General features: G+C 38.2%; 1 protein-coding gene across 4 annotated transcripts in view; it reads right to left on the bottom strand.

Annotated features, from left to right (window-relative positions):
• The window catches only part of stai (stathmin), a 51,764-nt gene extending 36,084 nt beyond the window's left edge, over positions 1–15,680 (bottom strand). Inside the window, exons 1-3 of one of the 4 annotated variants that reach the window (XM_067125221.1) lie at positions 15,542–15,680; positions 8,321–8,522; positions 6,559–6,600 (exon numbers count right to left, since the gene is read on the bottom strand). In XM_067125221.1, the coding sequence (XP_066981322.1) occupies positions 6,559–6,600; positions 8,321–8,330 (52 nt within the window). In that variant the 5' untranslated portion in view covers positions 8,331–8,522; positions 15,542–15,680. Of the gene's footprint in view, positions 1–6,558; positions 6,601–7,078; positions 7,191–8,320; positions 8,523–15,468 lie in introns of those variants that run through there. The other 3 variants (XM_067125223.1, XM_067125224.1, XM_067125220.1) reach the window with 3 other exon arrangements.
• Positions 15,681–16,301: the final 621 nt, after the last annotated feature.

A 16,301-nucleotide genomic window follows, 5' to 3' on the forward strand; every position in this document is an offset into this window, starting at 1 on the left:
TTTACTGTGAAAAGCTCAGCTTTTGTTTTAGTAACCATACCCATCAGCACCGTTACCTTTCAGCTGATGAAATATACCATGTGGCTTCAGGAACAGCAGCTGTTTAAGAAATGGGAGGGACAACTCTCCTTTAAACCTCCAAGGTTAAGACAGGCAGCACGAATCAACTGTCCTTGATAACCATACTGGTTTCGAGGAACCAATTAAAAAGTAGCACGAGAGGTTACCAATAAATAAACATATCTCATGTTTACATGTAACTTAAGTTACTGAAAATTAGAAATTGGTTGAAATTTATCACTTAAATTTACTGGACAAGTCATAACTACTCCAACCAAATAAAAACAAAACCTGTCAATACATCGGAACTTCTAATCCGAGGATTTACGACCGTTGCTGTTGTCTTAAGTGCGCACTTACGCCAGAAAATGTTTAACGCCGCATGCACCGCATGTTTCTTCCCTTAAAAAAAGAAAAAACTCCGCAGTAGTCTTGACACTACCGAGGAAACCCAAGCACAGAGGTCTCTACAAATGATTAAAGTCAGTAAACTGGATCTTTCCTAGATAATGACCCCGAAGGGTTTTCGGGGGTCGTTATGCAGGACTAATATTTCTTGGGGGTCATTATCTTTATATTTACAGTCTTTTGTTTATGTTTTTACGGTAATCCCTATCGGGCTTGTACTAAACAAAGATGGATACATACCCGTGGGGGTCACTACCTAATAAGATCCATAAACTATCCTAATTTCCTGACGCAATGAGACAAGCAATCAATCCCAGCACCAATTCCCTTTTCCATCTAGGTCCCTATGGTAAAATCAATGGCCAAATGGCGAATATCACTCCTTGAACGTCCGTCACCGTGGAGCCAAGGAAGAACAAGGGTGGGGTTTTCGCAGGTGGAGCCAGCACATGCTAGTACTGCACACCTTCCCATCCCAATACTTGACACATCACCTACTCAAGGTGGGGCCGTTTGTGTACTATGCAAAACTACGGGACGGTCCGGGGGAATATTAATTGTTCTGAAATATTTTGCTGAAAACATCCAGTAGTTCTTAGTTCAACTTCCAAGAGACAAAATATTCGCAGTGATAAGAAATATATACTACTTTACTTGAAAAAAGCACACTCAACAACGGGAATTTATCGAATATTGTAGAAGCCTAAGTAAAATTAGTTCCCAATTACAATACAAACTTATTTAACAGAATCTAGTCGACTCCAATCGCAGGGAGGAATTAGCCTCTCCAAGTCACTACCATCTCAATTTAGAGCTGTTAAGCCAGCCTTCCCCAAAAAATTATCAGCATATTAGTACTTAACACTCAAAGTTCCAACCTTTCAATAAATTACCAGTTAGTCTTACCTCATTTCTGAGGTCAAAATCCATTCAGTAAGGAAGAAAGCAAGTCTGGCCGAACTTTCCCAAGACCAGTCAGTCACTTCAGTCTCAAGAATGAGACAACAACTGAAATGGGGAAATACCACCGTTCCACAAGGCTCTTTTACTGGATCTGGCCAATCCCATATTATAATTAAAGGTTCAGCTACACATGGCAACGAAATGTTCAAAATGAAACGACTTTCTATAACCCTAAAGGTGCAATAGACATTCCGCCCAACCTTTCTCTAAACTCCAAAACGGGAAAACAAGTCTAGTCAATATGTAGCTTCCTGCAGACATATCCAGACACCTTATCGACCGGCCATTCAACAAGCAATACCGCAGTGGACGCTCAACAGTTCGTAGTAGTCAAGTCACCTATGAAAAACTTGAAAAAAAAGGGGCCCAGCATGCTTATGAAACTTAGATTATGTAGAATTAGAAACTTACACGCCTTTCACGTTCCAAAAGTCTTAACAATATAAAAGGAGAAACGTCATCTTTTTGTCTTGGAAAATGGTAATCAAATTTAATATTTGTGTTAAATATTAAAGAGAAAAAGATTAACTACGCCCTTGCCATCACTGCGTAAAGAGCTCAAAAACATAATACAGCACATTGATTCAAGTATCACATGCACCATACTACAGCATCTCAAGTCCGGGGATAAACAACAGTACTGTTGACTGCCCATGCTCTCCAGTTGTTAAACCAGAGTAAGATGAAAAGATCTTTGAAGCTTATCAAAGTTCACAAATATCACCAAAAGCCACCAACAAATGTGGCCTTTAGAAAAAACTTAGAAATGGAAAAAAAGGTAGAATGAAAAACCATCGTACATCACTCAACCTGACCCAAGGATGAGTCATATGGGGAAACCAAGATTCCTGGGGGGGAGAGACCCCTGGGCAGTATTCCCTGGATCCCAGGGAAGAAAGTTGGGATCCGCGGCTTTCCCCAACACTTCTGCTCGCTAATCCGAAATGGGATACGGGATATGAAAAGGGCTGCATGTGTGGTTTCAAATTACATTAGTCAATAATCGAGGTTTTTCGCGAACTAAATTTTGCTAATCGGAAACCTGCAAATCAAGTGATTTTCAGATATTCGTTTCGTCTGCAGTATCAACTCTATACATTACATTCATTAGCATTCGATATAATAGGGTGGGGGACTAGGCCCTGCAAGACATTTATGTCGGAAATGAAGGGTATGGACCTCTGACAAATCTATTGACTACTTTGGGAGCAACCTTGAAAGTAACTGAATGCTGAAAATAATTTTCACTGTTAAACTCAACCGCAGCCAAATTGTTCGACAGCTTCGATTAGCGATTACTAAATACCAAGTATATAAATGAAAACACGATCAATTACCAATTGCTTGCATGTCATTATATATATATATATATATATATATATATATATATATATATATATATATATATAGATATATATAATATAGTTTCCTTGCAAATCCTCCTAACAACCTACCTACTAAATATTTGTACCAAAAAATTTGCTTAATTTCCCTCGCAAGACTTGACACATCCCTGACCTAATTTTTCAACGTCATTTCCTTTTTAACAACTTTTTTCAAATTTCCTCTAACAACCCAAGTCTCCGTGATGCCCTGTTAACAGGATATGAACAATGATCATCATACTGAAGGGGTATAAGAAGTCATGCATTTGCTGGTCAACTGCTTCAGCATTATAAGTGACAAGAAATAACTCTACTACTATTTTTCAAAAGGAAAATGCTTTGGCGCGATTTAGGTACCTAAAAAATGAGATAATCGTGTCAACAGATCACTTACATGGTTTTCTAGCTTGAAAGTGAATTGTCTTCACGATCTAAACCTAACAGGTCTTTCTTGTTACAAATCAATGCATATTCCCGACAGCCAGACTTGACTCCACACCCAAAGCTTTTTTTTACTCATCTCTCATATCGCTCTTCTCAGCATTTTGGAACGGGCGTGGAATGACAATGGAAAAAAAAACGCAGCTTAACTACATAAACGAAAGAACACAAGGCACGGAGGAGAGGACGGGAAGAACGTGTTTTAGGGAAAACCAATGGCGAAGACCATTCGAGGGTAGACTAAAATATGTACGACCACGCAGCGCTCTTACTCATAGCCACACAGCAAAATTAGTCATCCACTGCACCTGCTCCGGAATGAGATCCAAGTGCAGAATACACTTACCATTCAAGAAATTATTTTGTTCGTTTATGTCAGAGAACTTAGTAAAATTACCCCTGTACCAGGCCATTTCTTCCACGGGAAATTCGTTAATTAAACCGACTTGAGAGGGTTTGTTCCGAATCAATCGAAACAACGCGAGGGCGAACTTTTTACCTTGATTTTTTTTTTATTAAATATGATTTGCATCCACCAAAAGTAGCTTATCAAGGTGGCTGCTTTCTTTCCCGTACCAAAATAGCTGAGGGTCAGTTTCTAAGTGTTTATATGAGAGAGAGAGAGAGAGAGAGAGAGAGAGAGAGAGAGAGAGAGAGAGAGAGAGAGAGAGAGAGAGAGAGAGAGAGAATCAAGGAAGCAACCAGCAACCCTTCGAGGACAACGTATTCCACAAACGGCAGAGGTTACAAAACTTGCAGTTTTCCCAGCCTACGATGAAAACACCTACCTATGCGAACAGTCAAAAAGAAATCCCCTTCACTACCCGCCCATACACATACAGCACGGAGAGGCTGTAGCAACCATGCCTTCCAAAGAAGGCACCTACACTATTCCATACTGGTACTGCCTCAAAAAACTTCCGTTATACTTGACGTGGAACTTTCAGTCAAAAGACTTATCTCGCTGGTTAACAAAAGAAATCCCAGCACAAGGGTAATTATGAAAAGAAAACACTTCAATTCTACAAGGTTAACCAACTTTTAATTATTAATAAGTTAATTTTATATTGAACTATACAAGTTAAACGCCCCTCAAACCCAACCTGATACACACAATATATATATATATATATATATATATATATATATATATATATATATATATATATAAGAGAGAGAGAGAGAGAGAGAGAGAGAGAGAGAGAGAGAGAGAGAGAGAGAGACTAGCGAGAAAAAAAAAATTGAAAAGTAGAGAAAAATTAGGTCATGAAAGGCGTCGACTATATTAGATCGCCTACTCTAAGTTACCTCCCTTTCCCATATCCGGGCATAAAAGGCTTCAACTCCTCAAGGTGTTACTCAAAAGAAATAAGGTATACACAATGAAATCCTCATTCAGACGTCTCATGATATACAAATCTACATCCAGGGGCTCCGTTTAATTTTGCTCTTTCACAAAATCCAGATCCTACACCGTAACTTTTAAACAATTCGCCATCAAATTGCGAGGATTAATATGAATTGAAGTGTGTTAATGCTGCTCACGAATTAGTTACGTTCGCCCATTCTCTAACAGCCTACGATAATTGCACTACAGTTACTTTTCAATAGCTTTTCTTTTTTAATAGTGGCATCGTTAACTCCTGTTTGATGGACTAGAAGGATAGATGACTTTCTAGTCTTCTAAACAAACGTTCAAGTAACTGAACTATTCACATAAGAGGTGTCATGTAAAATGTTTCCACTTTGTAAATTTGTAACTAGATCGGACACAAAGACTTATTCTTAATATATTAGCTACCACCGTTCAAATCTCGAGTTCAGTGACTATTTCCGGATACCTTGGTAACAGGAACATGTGAGAAGAAACTAATTAGCTTGAGGGAATCTAAACATAACTACATCGTTAACAAAAGGGTCACACCACGCGCAACATGACAAAAAATTAGTTACCAAGGAAAAAAAAGTCTTACAATAGTCTATACACTGGACGAATGGGACAATGGTAGTAATGATGTATACTGCTTAACGGACACCGACAATCAGTCATGAGAATGTTGGATGATGGAGGTCCCCAATACACACATTTCAGGAAGAAATAATCGTTTCAAAAAACTCCTGGCCGACCGTGTTATATGATAGTGGTTAACACCAAAGGTTATGTGACATCAACCATAACAAAAGACACCATTCAATTCCCGTCCATGGCAAGTGGCTAACCTTCGAACGGAATTTCTGTTCCCTACACACTGCAATATAAAGGCCCTAACCAACTTCAACGCATGCAAGTGATGACCTAAAGACATTTATAGTTGAACACTAACCGTTCACCTCTACGAAAAATTATGGCATTTACATGCGTCACGATTAACAATGACATAATCTACTCTGATAATTACTGTCACCGAAAGTTCTTTCAAGAGGCGGCTTATGATCAATGGGCGACTTACAATTCGGCTAAGTCACAACAGATCACTTTTCTTCACATAAAGCATCACGTGCAAGACACCATAAATGCTACGTAACCGAATAATCTGAGATAGATTTAAAAACCTATAGAATTACAATAAGGTGAGAGAGAGAGAGAGAGAGAGAGAGAGAGAGAGAGAGAGAGTTCAATTCATCACTACCATACAACCAGCAGACGGATAAACTTAATAAGAAATTACTTTGTAATACCTATCTATTGCTTAAAACTCAGGGTTGCAGTCTGGTGGCATTTACTGCACCCGTGCCGACGCCTCCTGTGATCGAACGGACTTGACCATCATGGGAACGTCCATGAAATTATACAAAGATCAATAACCATCACAGATTACCGCTGAGCCTTCTACCACTATCCGGCGGTTAAACGGAAAAGATATTACCCAAAAACCATCTCAATTTAATACACTACTGCAACCTTCACGAAAAATAAGTACGTCTCCAAGGATGGTAAATATTACGAGAAAATTACTATGATCACTATACAAAACTTTCTGGTCCGTTTTAAATTAAAAAAACTGGGAAATCAACAGGTGGCAAATGAAATCCACTTACCTTGAAAGATCGAAAAAACACTAACAAACTTTCCACTAGAACTGGCACATCCCCATACCTTATGGTAAAACTAACCTCCTTACAAAACCGATATATCTTAGGAAAACTGTTTCACAATCCGATATATCTTAGGCAAACTGAAAGGTAAAAAGGGACTAAATGCTACGTAAACACAGCACTGTAATGCTTGCTTTGAACCCCAGCAACCAGTCAGGATACAGGAATATGCCATTTCCAGGGGCTATGACTTGTGTGTACTTACATTTTTCTCCCATACTCTCGACAGGCGCCATGCTGGATTGACCTGTAGGTAGGAAGAAATATAAATCAATGCAACGAGTAAACGAACAAGTGCCAACGCCTCTTTACGTCAATTAAGTTTATTACTGCATATTCATCAAATTCCAAAACCGATCGGTACAGGAAAGCATCAAATCACTACGCATGGCAAGATTTAACAAATCAAAATTGAAAGGTCATAAACTTCCTGAAATAAAAGTCCTTCACGCATGCATTGGAACACTAACATAACCTGGCATATTTAAAAAAAAATAACGAACATGAAGGTTAGTGACGTAAATGAAAGCATTTTACAAAACATTACTGTTATTTCGATTAAAGATTAATTTTTGTCCCAAACATTTGGGACAAAAACCATTCAACAGAATCCTTTTATAAACCCAAAGCATGCAAATGCTCCTTAATATCATTACACTTCCAATACACACACAGCAAAAAGTTCGAATACCAACGAAACGCTAACTCGGGTTTCGAAAACTCACACAAACTGAGATCTGTAGTACTAGGGCAACAGTACTTTATGTCAACACGGAGAGACCTGGTGAAGGGTACCACCTGCACAAGAGGAACTTCTCTCATGACTGCCCACAAAACACGTGGCCCTACTGTCCGAACTTAGCAATATGGCCGACAAACACACAACATAACCCGCCTATATGGACCATGAAGACTAACACAATCACTGCACTCAAACTGTCAAATGAATTCACACTGCAGTATGCCACACTGTACACAGGTAGTTAAAAATACAGTCCTGGATCACATAAGATTACATGACAACTCATTTATTCCTTAAATCAGGATTACGCAGGTGATGCAGTCGCAGGAAAACTGGCACACCTCCACCGGCCTACTTAAGTCAATGAAAAGGGGGAGGGGTGAAGGGGGAAAACAATAAAATAAAAAAAAATATATTAATTTAACTCGGCAAAAATAGTTACCGGAACAAGTATGTATAAACGGAACAAATATGTATACACTGTATAAAGATCAAGCTCATTCAATGCGGCATACTAGAGTAAAGGAAGAAGGGGGACCAGGAAAGGGGGTACGTTGGGGGTGGGGGTGAGGGTTCCAGAAACCGGCAAACCTCCTTCAGCATCAACATGGAAGGTTTCGGAGCGAGGAGACACATTCTGTTGCATTAACTAAAACCACGCCTTCCGGCACGCTCAACGTTTTATGTAACAGATTAGTTATTGAACTGTAATAATTTCGTTTACAGTATTTTCATCGGAAAATGCATAAATACTCAGATCGACAGTTCAAGCTTATCAAATAAAGTATATGGACCCACCATGGCATATCGTAATCAATGTTTTAAATATCTTAACTTAAAAGAGCTTAGTTAAAAATCTAACATATTTAGACCAAAAATAAAGTAAACACTGCAGCATAATTTCCAAGCATGAGCTTGAGAGGAACTTGTAAAATATTTCCAACTCCACTATTTCAACAATCTGCTTCCACGCTCAGTTGGGTAGTCTGTTTCATCTTCAGAAATCCAATTCGCTACATTTCTCGACTAACATTAAAACGTGTTTGAGTTAAGTATAACATGCAAAACTTATTAGTAATTAGTACCCAACCTCTAAAATATCAATTAATATACAGTACGTGTTAGGGTTTTTACTTTAAATTAAAAAACTATTTCCAAGAATTTAAAAACTTATTGCTATATTAGGCCTTGAATTAGTATGAAGCTAAATGCTATTAAAACTCACCTAATCCCATTATTAATATTTTCCTGTGCTAAAACCTTTAAGACAAATAATTTTTCCTAGGTGGCAGAAGATCAATAAGGTTGGTAGGGCAAGTATTCTTCTGGCTACTTTCCTTCCTTCCTTGCTTAAAAGTCTTTTTCTTTCCTCTCCTGTTTCTCTCTCTTCCAGCAGACAGCCCGCTCAAGAACACTGGCCGTCTTCACTAGAGCAGAGAAGTTGAAAGTTAGGAAGTTTTAAAAGCTCTCAGCATTAGGACATCATAAAGCCACGGTCATTTTTTAAGAGGATATATTACGTGTAACTTTGAAACAAAATCAGCAAAGACCAAAAATACACACACAAAAATCTCACAGCAACAGTAATAAACCTTGTTAAAAAAGCAACACTGAAACTAGGCTAAAAAGGAAAAACAAGAAAGCCATCATCCAAGTCGTTAGTCTCCGCGTCTGTGTGAAGTATAGTCCCGTTGTATTTCAGAAATTTAATAAAAGAGACTTTCACTACTTGTACTTATAGTCATAGTGTCGATACTACAGTAATATGAACTACCGGTTGAGTTTTAACCCCCGAAGCACTAGTCAGGACGCTACGAGTCCTCTACAAAACAAGTCTCCTTTTCACCTTTTAGTTTTTCAATTACTAGCCGGTACGATCACAATTTATCATTCATTCCATCTAGATTTGATCCTCATTTATTTGTCTACGTGGGATGGATAACAAAGTTTTAAAATTCTATAGGTTAAACTAGCCAATAAAGATGGGAACCTTGAAAATGCATTATTTTAGTCAAATAATTATAGACCATTTCGGAATCATGCTCTTTTTCAGTTATCTTAAAGCGTGACAGTTTGTTCTACACAAACGTTATTACTTCACTTCTAATATTTTCACCACTATTATTATTGTAACTAACTTCTCTTAAATTCGCGGTTACAAATAATTATCCTGGTTGTTGACTGAGGCCCTATGGACACTAATTAGACCAACTTTGACCTTGAGACGTGAAGCAGAATAGGCTACCCTCCTCGGAACACAACGCTCAATATTCCTAATCAACAAACTTCAAAACTCCCTACAACTGCTTGTCAAATTCTCAAAGAATGTAACGCCTATTCAAACACGAGTTAAGGTTGAAAAAGATGGGGGAAAAAATTACAAACCGCGATGACGTAAGGAAAGTATCACTACTTTCCTTACATCATCCACCAGCAAATTAGAAGAGTTTCAACTAGTTCAAAATTTACAAAGCAACAAAATTTAAAAAGTAGCCATAAGAGAAGTAAACAAGTTTTTACCCTAGTCTTATGTATAAAACGGTGGAGCAAGAACAGATATCCACAACGCCTAAAGCAGTTAAGGATTCGATAGGTCTTTCAATGCCGTTCAGCTAGTAAGGCCTTATTCTTTCAGGAATTGGTTTAAGAATCTTTTCATTTAAATTGAGTCCTCTTTATTTTCACCCTTCACGTAATGAATAGGCATTTTTACTAGGAACTAGCAAAACTAGATGACGCCCACAGGTACCAGCTGACACTATCACATACTGTTCGGGAAATGAACACGGGTGGAATTACTCAGGTGACCTTTGTTTCACACGGCACTGGGGAGTGATCATACTGCTAGTCAGGTTGCAACCTTGGTTGGAAAGTAGAATACTGAAAAAATGGGGAGGGGGGCTCAAATAGAAAAGCCACTCGGTATGGAAACTGCAGTGACAAACTTCACTGCATAATAGAACGGCACTTGCACCTAATCAAGTAACCGTGCAGATAAAAATTAAGGCAATAAAAAAATTCCTTAGAGGAGAAATTCTGGCATCCTAGTTTACATGGTATTCTCCATATTTCTCTCACCATGGGTTTAATATTTAACATTAGGTCTAAATATTTGTCATGAACATTTATGTACTCTGAAACAAATCAAACGAAGGCGAAAATAGATACATGACAAGTAACCTAAAAGGCTCAAAAACACACCTGAAACCTTCAGAACACCAAGTTTAAATTCCCAAGTTTAAGAATCTGTAACTAAGTCAACATATTTCAGTCTTCTAAAAATTATATTACGAGACATGTAGCCAAACAACTCTCACAATACCCTCTTAATTTTAAGAGGTTTCGGACCCAATCACCTTGTAAGCCATATGCCAGTGTCTTTTTACACAAGGCAAACAGAACATGGGCTAATTTTCGGCCAATCTGCACTTGAGTGTTAAGGGGAGTTGGAGTAGTTTGACAGCAAGAAAAGTGATCCAGAAAATGAAATGTACAAAGAACTAGAAGTAAAACTTGGAGAATAAACCCCACAGAACAACTGCAAGAGTCGATTTTAGGGTAAAACTATAATAACCTGACTGGCCGCAGAAAACTATCAAGCCTTATTACTGTAAACAGGCAACTCTCATCCCGATATTGCAGACAATCTTCTCTAATCATTGTCCTGGAACTAAAAAACATGATCGATCAATTTCTTGACAGCACTGCTTTACACTGGCATGTAAAAGAACCATCGCTACCCCTATTACCCATGTCACACTTTACCCACCCAAGGTTACCATTATAATGGGGAATGAACATGGCAACAAGTCCCCCTAATTCTGTAACTTTTCAATGCTTACTTCATTGAAGTTTTAATATAATAAACAATGTAGCAGGTCCAAATTTGGTACCTTACTAAAGCTCGTTCAGGTTCAACTGCCAGGTGCAGCAAATTCTTGGTTGATAAAATCTATTGGGTCTTAAATGCAATCTTCCAATAGCATTCCCGTAACTTTACCTATCTTGATAATATTTCAGCAACCTTTCTAATCTAAATATTTCAGTATCCCTTGATGTCTTTTTTAGTGGAAATTCCCCTTATCAAAAGTTATTTCCCACAGCATTATTTTATAACCCAAATTCATTCATTCGAGATAAGAAAGACCAATTCAATGCTCAACTGCGTATAACTGGAGCTACCAGCTTCCCTATATAATTCCAAGGATTTACTCGAAGTGCAATTATCTCCCACTGAAATGTTCTTTATAATTTGACGTGTGCGCTATAGTGATCTATTTTCCAATTCACACTGGTCATTTATATTTCACTGTAAGTTTTTTGTCTGATACTTTATTTCTGTATTCATTAACTTTTTAAATTTGCAGCTTGCAAAATCCTAAGGGCTCACTTGGAACATCATTTACATATAAACCAATGCAAAAAGAATTCGACGAGTATAGATTATGTTCTTAATAATAAAGTCAAGCAGGTCACCTAATATCGTTCAGGTAATCAGTTTCTTACACGTCAGTTGACTATAGTAAAGAGATTCCGATGGGTGATACTGTGGTTCAAATATCATTGACCCAGAGAGAGAGAGAGAGAGAGAGAGAGAGAGAGAGAATCTGCAACTCACCAAACAAAAAGCTGAGTATGTATACGGTAATTATTCATTAAGAGTATATTAATTTCGTAATTTCCTTCAAAAATTAAATTTTCATTTAATTTTAAAAATAGGCGTGTTCAATAACAAAAACACATCCTCAATTTCGTTTGCTGTGTCAATATTGCATTAACTAATAAGCATAAAACACAACTTTTAGTAATATCGCCGAGTCAAAACTATTGGAAAGATGTTCTTTCCTATTATTATAGTTTTAAACTCCTAAAACACATACTTATCTATCTCGACTCGTAACTGAATGTACGAGTCAACTCCCAACCAAGAATGAATTACCGTACAAGGGAAAACCACAGCTACAACGAAGGCCGTAAGAGAAATTGTCTCCAAAGCGATAAAATAGTGGTGCCACTACTCAGATTTTTAGCAGTTTGGAATTCTACTCGCCCTAAATTTTCATTCCCGGAAGACAATCCGTACCAGTAGGTACTGGCATTTGCACAGTAGCTAACTAAACAGGGGATGACACCCCCCCCCCCAACTGCAAGTAAAATTAAGCTTAATGGGGTCCCCAACACTCATTTGCAACATTAAATCGCGATCTATGAACATTAAAGATTACAATTCGTGGAACATACAGGCCCTTGTCACCTATCAAATGCCTGAGACCACAAAAGCTGTGAAGTTCCGTAACCGCCTCAAGGCAACGGTGGAGAGTCGAGACGTACAACGAAACTTTCACCCCTGAGGCAACCTACACAAACAACGTCCAAGTTGCGGGGACTCTCCACCCCTATGGCGTTATAGGGAATGATTACAATGGAAATTCTAGTTTACATTTATCCACGAACTACCATCGAGAAATTTCTACTCATCATTAACCCACAACTATATTATCTTGGCATTTAAATCATGGAGAGCAAATACTTTGGAAATATGCAGTAGTACACAAAGACCTAGAAGTTGAATTCACTACCCTGGTAAGTTACCACTATGAGCAACAACCTATAATTACATTTCCTTTTAAACGTAAACTGGACAGTTGAAGAAGATGGATCCAACGCCTTTGAGCATTAACGCTGAGGAAAAGTGGAAGCAAAAGTGGAAGCAAAAGTGGAAGCAAAAGCGGAGCAGTGACTATAAACTCTCCAGCATCCCTAAACCACGCATGCTGGCATCGACGTACCCTCCTCACCCGACATCCTATCCAAACAGGAAACACGTGGGGAGGGGATGACTGGTAAGGTACCGTTCAAAGAAAATGCTGCTGCTCTAAAACAAAGCAAAGCAAACAGTATTACAGCTAGAATACACAGGTGTATCTCAAATATCTGGTTAATTATTGTTGTTTACGATTGAGGAGAGGTTACAACAGGCTAAATTATTTTCCGATATATATCAACTCGCGTGCATAATCCATAAATTCATTCGATGAACTTCATATTAATTCGTACATAAATACATATTAATCCGTACATATCTAAAACAAACTAAAAGAATGAGGAAACAATCAACGAAACAAATACCCACAGCATAGAACAAAGATGAGCCATACATGGAGGCGCAGTTCTGAGTTGCCAACTTTGTGATTTGTCATCCCATTTACGTAAGAGGCATCTCGCAACTTAACTTAGCCTATGTAGTTAAACTATTTGCTTGAAACTTCATTAAAAACCTTTATATTAACCTTCAGCAATATACAAATTTATAGCCCATGCTTATTACATTTTTAAGTTTTATTATATCTGACAACGGAACTAGATACACTAACACCAACGAAATTTTCCCCCACCGACGCGAATTTAACAGCATTTCAATGAATTTTTACCGCTTTCAAAACTTGCACGGTAAAATAAATATCTCGCCGAGAGGTACGATCTTTATGCACAAGACTTAACTTGTTTCTCGTACAATATGACTTAAAAACCACCTTTACGAACTGAAGAAATAACGACGAAAAGGTCAGTCAATACAAGTTTAAACCTAACTATTCAAATTGTCAAAAATGTAACTACAATGTAAAATACTAACACTTAACCTCTTCTGAGCACAAAGAAGCACAGATTGTTCATCCCACAGCATAGCAACTGTGGCTGGTGACCTCGGTAACCTACCAGTTCGTGCGGAAAAAAAAAGTTTGCTGTAAAGGTTAACATTTATACGAACTCCTTCACTACATACAACATAATCTATTATGACTAATTTCCCACGTGCGTTAACACAGTAACAACAAGCAAAATTAAAACAAGAGAACCAGGTGCTGACCCACACAAGTACAGCAGAGTAACGGACGCCCAACTGTGAAAAACTGGTCTTGCCAGCACCAGGTCCTTTCTTCCCTAAACAAAAATACTCAGTTAAATTAGTAATTTCCATCTGCTGTCAAGAATTTGAACGTATCACCACAATAACTGAAAGCTCACATCAAGGCCAACAACTCTCCCTCCACAACCCCAACCTGAAAGATAGCTATTCTACGTGATAGGCCTATTCGTAGTTTCAAGGACCGCCCACCTGCTACGCATGATGAACTTTACCTTCCTACCGATAACCTAGCGTACGTAGGAGTCCAAATATTAAACCCTTAACCACCTAGGCCTACTTGCTGGTACATTTCAGGACCTGCTCTAAAATAGACCTGCTTAGTTCGTCAGAGAAAAGTCAATATAGCTCAAATTCTGAAAGAAATTTAAACAATGGCAGACGAATTGACGGCTGATGCTTTGTGAGTGAGCTAGACAAGCATCCTAAACGTATATTTAGTCTCTGTTGAGAACGTTTTGGCATTCACAAAAAAAGCAACAGGAAAGTTTACTTTAAATTTCAAACTAATTTTTTTTATGAAGACTACTGCAATGATTTGCGTACCATGTAAAACAGCCCAATCCTGATCGTTTCGACGGTAAGTCATCCAAAACATCGTAAGATGTCATGTTTATGATATTTACCGTCATTTTGTTTTACGTACATCCCCAAGGGACTGGTACTGAACACGGCGTCCATTTTGCACGTAAACGTGCTTACGGCAGAAACGGCCCGAACTCAAATAGCATACGCCATGAAATAACACAGGTACTACCTCAGATTCTTGTTATGACGGACTGTACTCTGTGGGACTGACATCCACATTGAGAGGCGTTGCAACAACAATAGTCATCTACGACAATACGGTAAGAAAGCCATTGCAGCCTGAATGTGACTAACATAGGCCTGAGACCTACTACAAACACTTGTCACAACTAGGTCTATGTCTCTAAACCAGGTACTTAGGAAGTTTATATATGATGTGAAAGGAAAGACAAGTTAGCCTAATTGATAATACAACGTCATTACAAAAGCACTACCTTGTAGCCTACGGAAGCCATCAGCAAACTGTACCCTGTCAGCAATTCTTAAATCAACCTAACCCAGTTTTTACAATTTAAATACTCGAATAGAGCTGTAAGCATTTCCAATAGTATCAAATGCGATAACAATTAGCTTAAGTGAGAAATTTAGTGAAACTGGTTAAAAAATAGACCGAAAATTTGAAATTCGCACATGGCCTAATGGATTTGAACCTGTCTGCAGTCCTGTTTCCCACCAGGATTCGCCATAGTCAATTATGCTATCAACAAGAACACTTTTAGCCTAACAGTCGCCTTTGTCCCCTACATTAGGGTAGACCAATCATATGGAAACCAAACCGCGAGAAAAACCTAACCTCTTGATAAAACCAAATGGTGACAAATTGTAAAGAAAATGGAAAGGGCAACCATCATATATCTTACACCGAACTGGAAAAAGAAGTCACCAAACCGCGTGAAGGAACAAAGCACTTGTTACTTGAAAGCAAATACTCACAACAAACTGACAAAGACGAGCAAACACACGACAAGATAACCGAAAAACACTGAGGTACGGCAGCGACTCTGGACACTTTTGAAAGCGAACGCTCGCGGACAGTCCATATATGCCGCCAAAATAACCTAAACAAAGCAGCCGTGGCTTGTGACGACGTCGCCCATTGGTCGGGAAGTTTCTCTCGCGACGTGAGCTGATGTCATCTTGGCTATGGTTGGTCACTTGCACGAACTCACCGCCAGACCTCTCGTCATTGGTTGTTTTTATCCACGTCTTGTTGCTGATTGGTTTATCCAAACTCAGCGCCAAGTTTGAACTTATATTGATGCTTTTCGTTTGTCTTGGTTCGCTTTTCCATATACATTTCGTTTATACATAACATATCCATAAGTACCATCTGAATGAGTTATAGTTTTTAAAGTAAATTCAAGCATTACGAAAGTTATATGTAAAAAATAAAGCTACTTAATGTTTAATAGTTTTGTTAATTAGCTTAGAGCACTCGAAAGATACGATGTCTAAATAAAAGGAGTCGATAAGAAACAGAAAAATTCATCTTACGACTCTGTGTGGGTGTTATACCTTTTTTATTTTAGAATACTAATGATTTCATCATTAGTACGAATATCTAAGAATTTGAAAGTTTCTTTAAAACACCTACCATATGTTGCTGTTAAATTAAAACCGTTGCCCTTCACAAATTTAAAGGAAATTCTTGTTTTTTTAAACCTCTGCAAGACGAATTTGTTTGGTACTCTCA

This window comes from Macrobrachium rosenbergii, chromosome 23 (assembly GCF_040412425.1).
Source record: "Macrobrachium rosenbergii isolate ZJJX-2024 chromosome 23, ASM4041242v1, whole genome shotgun sequence".
NCBI lineage: Eukaryota > Metazoa > Arthropoda > Malacostraca > Decapoda > Palaemonidae > Macrobrachium > Macrobrachium rosenbergii.